Below are 4,083 nucleotides of genomic sequence, written 5' to 3' on the forward strand. Positions count from 1 at the left end.
ATATATATATATATATAGAAAGTTCCAAAAATAAAATAAAAATTGTTAATGTGAATCATTAATTTTATTTGAAATGATTAAGAAAATATAAATGTATATGACTTTCTTTTTTAAGCATTTGATTAATTGATTTTAATTTTAATCGCTTGTGTATGATTGATTGTATAAGTCAAATATATGTATAATCATAATTAAGCTTCTTGTGAGTTTAACTTTTCACAATTAATAACGGGCGCTTACCATATATATGCTTAGTTGACTATTTTAAAATGAATTATGGAAATATCATTAAGCTTTAAGACCTATAATTTAGTTTATGTCCAATGCTTCGGAATCCAATGTCTAGCTAGGTGTGATGAGAAAGAACATAAATCAATTCTCTAGATTTTCTCTAATATATTGTTCAGGACTAGTAAAAATATACCATGCCGATTAAAAATTTAGACATTCGTTATTATTCATATTTTTGTTTTATTATCATTGATTTAAGACATGATATGGAACACGATCTATATAAAACACAATATGAGATACCATATTTCTGTTTCATAAAAAGTCCAACATCCTAAACTGCCACATTCTGAATATTCATATAATTCCTAACCCCTAATTAATGAAACCGAGCATGCACGATATAAATTAAATTGCATGTCTTGCCTAGTTCATAACAGTCAAGTAAGCATGCATGTATGGTAAGGCTGTCTTTTTTGTGAGTGGCGAATTTAAAGTCATAAGCGTGTGAAGTATATTAGCCTATCTCGTGTGTTCATTATCATTGTGGGGATCGAAAAATCGGAAATAAATCATCTTCATTACTATAGAATCAAGTTGTTAGTTTTGTATTTACATTAAATAATAAAAGTATCATATTATTGATCATATCTAAATGATAAAAGTATTATATTATAACGTTGTTTTTGATGTATTTGTCTTTTCGCTATACAAGATAATCATAACTCCAAAAAAATAGTGTGTGCTTCCTTTTTCCTTGGCCTGCACATATTCGTGTGGCTTAATATGAGACATATTGGGTTTATCTCCAACACTACATCTGTAATAAAAAATAGCAGGCATGGCATAATTAATTATTTTCTTTCTTAGATAAATCTTCTCTAGTTCTACTAATAATCCATAGTTGACAAGTAATTGAATTTCTTACATAGATGTGAAGGTCCAATTCCTTCAATGAATATAAAAAATGTTATATTGATAAAGATTGTACCCACTTAGATTAATATTTTTGTCTCGAAATGATAAGTCATAAGAAATTCTTGGTGAAACAAAAACAAAACAAAAAACTTCTTCAATTCATCGGAGGTAACGGATCTATATATAGTATTGTTGTTTACTTAGGTCTCCTATAATGCATTAACTTTAACCGATTATAAAGTTTATAGAGATATTTATTTGGAAAATGTTAAACCTAACCTTTACAGTTGGAGGTAAAAACCTTAAAATAATAAAATTTGAAAAGTTGAATGTATTAGTACAATAATTAATGAATTAACTTAGTTTTTGATGACTCACTTATATGTGTTTAACTTCTTATTTTAAATCCTTATGAATAAGGTTAACATAATCCTGTTTATTTATAAGCTTTGATAAATTAGAATGAAGAGGCCAATTAGATTTACATAGTTATTGTCTTTTGATACTGCAAATCAACATAGGAAAGGATAATAATTTATCCATTCCATTAATTAATGTCACTAGGTGATAGATATATAGAAACCCTTCTAATAGTCAAAGATATTTCCCTAAGTGCTTGTTCCAAATTAAACCCCTCATCTAAACCGAAGTGAAAACGGCTTATGTTTGAGAGTTGAAAAAATTGTGGCACAAACTTTTATGTTTCCTACGAGGCCAACATTGAGAAACCGAAAATACCATACCATTTTATGTCTCTTAGAGTATTGGAAAATAACATTGAGAAACGGAAAATACGCTTCATTATCATTTTCTTATGTTAGATACATAATTTTTTTTTCCTTCTGTCTTTTCACAATGCATTAACAATTGTATACAAATGATTATATGAATAAGCTCAATTGCTAGTTTTGTGGTTTTCGGGACATGAAATGTGAACAGAACTCAAACTCCATGATAATTCTTGTCCTTCCCTTTTAAATATGAGTTTAAAATCTATGCATTGACAGTATAAAGTTTTTTATATTGTCAGCACATCATCTATCGTTGATGTATATTATTTTTGTTTGACGGTCAATAGTGGTTAATAAATCAACGGTGAATGATTTGCTTACAGTGTAAGAAACACTTACATGGTCATTATATATATATTAAATCCTTTATTATAAGAGTAACAAGATACGAATACATGAAACCTAACAAGAAGGGGTGGTGGCGCAGTTGGCTAGCGCGTAGGTCTCATAGCTTAGAGTGATCCTGAGGTCGAGAGTTCGAGCCTCTCTCACCCCAATTGCCTTTTTTTCTAATCCAGATAAAATACATGGGCTGTCACAAAAAACGGATACAGCCCATATTCTCCACGCTGATTGGTTTATGACCCATCCAAACATTGAGTTCACATCATAACACTCAGCATACTCCGAAAGATTTGATCCCACGCGCGAAAGAATCACGCACCTATGTTAACGTGATGAATCGGTGACAGCATTGGCAACCCAATCCTACATTGCACAAGATCATCGCAATCGCTGAGGCTAGTAGCTGCTGATACTCTTCAGCGCTAGCCGGTAACCGGTAACCGGTAACATCGCTTTTTCATCGTTATTATAATAAGGCAATGAACACTTCTTCTCTCTCATCTTCCACTTTGTCAACTCCGTCGTCTTCTTCATCTTCCTGGTTCTCCGGTATCGTTCGAGCCGGTCGTCCCGATAGGTCCGCCACTCTCAAAATGTCCGCCGTCGCTTCCACCGTTGACATCGCCGGCCCCGTCGTCCGCAAAAGTCAGTTCCGAGGGGTTCTCTTTAAGTACGGTCCCAATCCTATCCAGGTCCATTTTCTTGTTTCCTTTTTTATATGTATATTTTGCTGATCTGAATTAATCGTGAACTATTATAATTTTGATTCATCTTTTACATTGTCTTTGACCTTTAAGATCTCTGAATTTTCATATCCAGTGAGTGTGCTAGATCAATGTCATTCTCTTTTTCATACTTAGTGTGCAAGTTAGGTGATATGATGCTGCTATGATTAAGTGTCATAGAATTAATAATATCATCTAGTTTCAGTTTGAAATAGTCTCAACTCTCAAACAATTTGAATTATAAAACTCAATGCCTAACATGTTAAAACTCCCTACAGCTCTGTTTCAATTGATTATTCACCTTACATTTTGGAGTGGTTCTTGTGCTGGATTATCCTGCACAGTTTTGAGTTAGGAGATGGCTTTAAATTGTAGTTGCAGTTATGTTACATTTACCGCAATTGAGGTTAATTGTGTCCCAATTGCAACTGTGATGTTGTTGCATAGACTGCCAGAACCATTGCATTGTGGTTGTGGACCACTCTTGTACAGAAAATTAGTTTCAGTGAATGATCTCTTCATATTTTCTTTCGTTTAAACCAAGTAATTCGTAAATAAATTAATTAATCCTTTCTTGAAATTTTAGAGTTCTACTGAATATTGTAGAGATTGCATTCCAAACTACGGGCTTGTATTGTTCTTTTAACATTCTCATTTCTGTCTGGGTTGCTAAAACTTTGTCTCTGTCATGTGCTCTTCTATTGTATCCATTCTCCTTTCAAATCCCTTTTCTCTTTCTTTACCTTTTCTAATTTTTCTAGGCTTCCTTGTGATGATAATCTTTTGTTTGCACTTCGCAGGTTGCATTTAAGACTGGTGATTTCACACGGCAAGTCATCTTCATTGGTGGATTAACTGATGGTTTTCTTGCCACTGCGTATGTCTGATATTTTAGCCGAAATAGACTTTCATCTCCTAGAGTTTCTCTGGATGAGAATTAGTTAGTGGCCTTTTTATATCCTTGTATATTGTCCTTTCTGTATTGAAAGGAATAATATTATGCATTTTCTATATTTATGTATCTGTGTATTTATAATAACTAGGTTCAACACTTCAAGTAAATATAATTATGG

General features: G+C 32.4%; 1 protein-coding gene and 1 non-coding gene across 3 annotated transcripts in view; both read left to right on the top strand.

Moving 5' to 3' along the window:
* TRNAM-CAU lies at positions 2,353-2,436 on the top strand. Its single transcript is given in 2 exon segments — positions 2,353-2,390; positions 2,401-2,436. It is a non-coding gene; the product is annotated as a tRNA-Met (tRNA).
* Positions 2,597-4,083, top strand: part of LOC109361962 (UPF0613 protein PB24D3.06c) — a 6,367-nt gene continuing 4,880 nt past the window's right edge. For both annotated transcript variants that reach the window (XM_019607503.1, XM_019607504.1), the window contains exons 1-2: positions 2,597-2,977; positions 3,811-3,887. In XM_019607503.1, the coding sequence (XP_019463048.1) occupies positions 2,765-2,977; positions 3,811-3,887 (290 nt within the window). In that variant the 5' untranslated portion in view covers positions 2,597-2,764. The remainder of the gene's footprint in view (positions 2,978-3,810; positions 3,888-4,083) is intronic.

Source organism: Lupinus angustifolius, chromosome LG12, assembly GCF_001865875.1.
Source record: "Lupinus angustifolius cultivar Tanjil chromosome LG12, LupAngTanjil_v1.0, whole genome shotgun sequence".
Taxonomy (NCBI): Eukaryota; Viridiplantae; Streptophyta; class Magnoliopsida; order Fabales; family Fabaceae; genus Lupinus; species Lupinus angustifolius.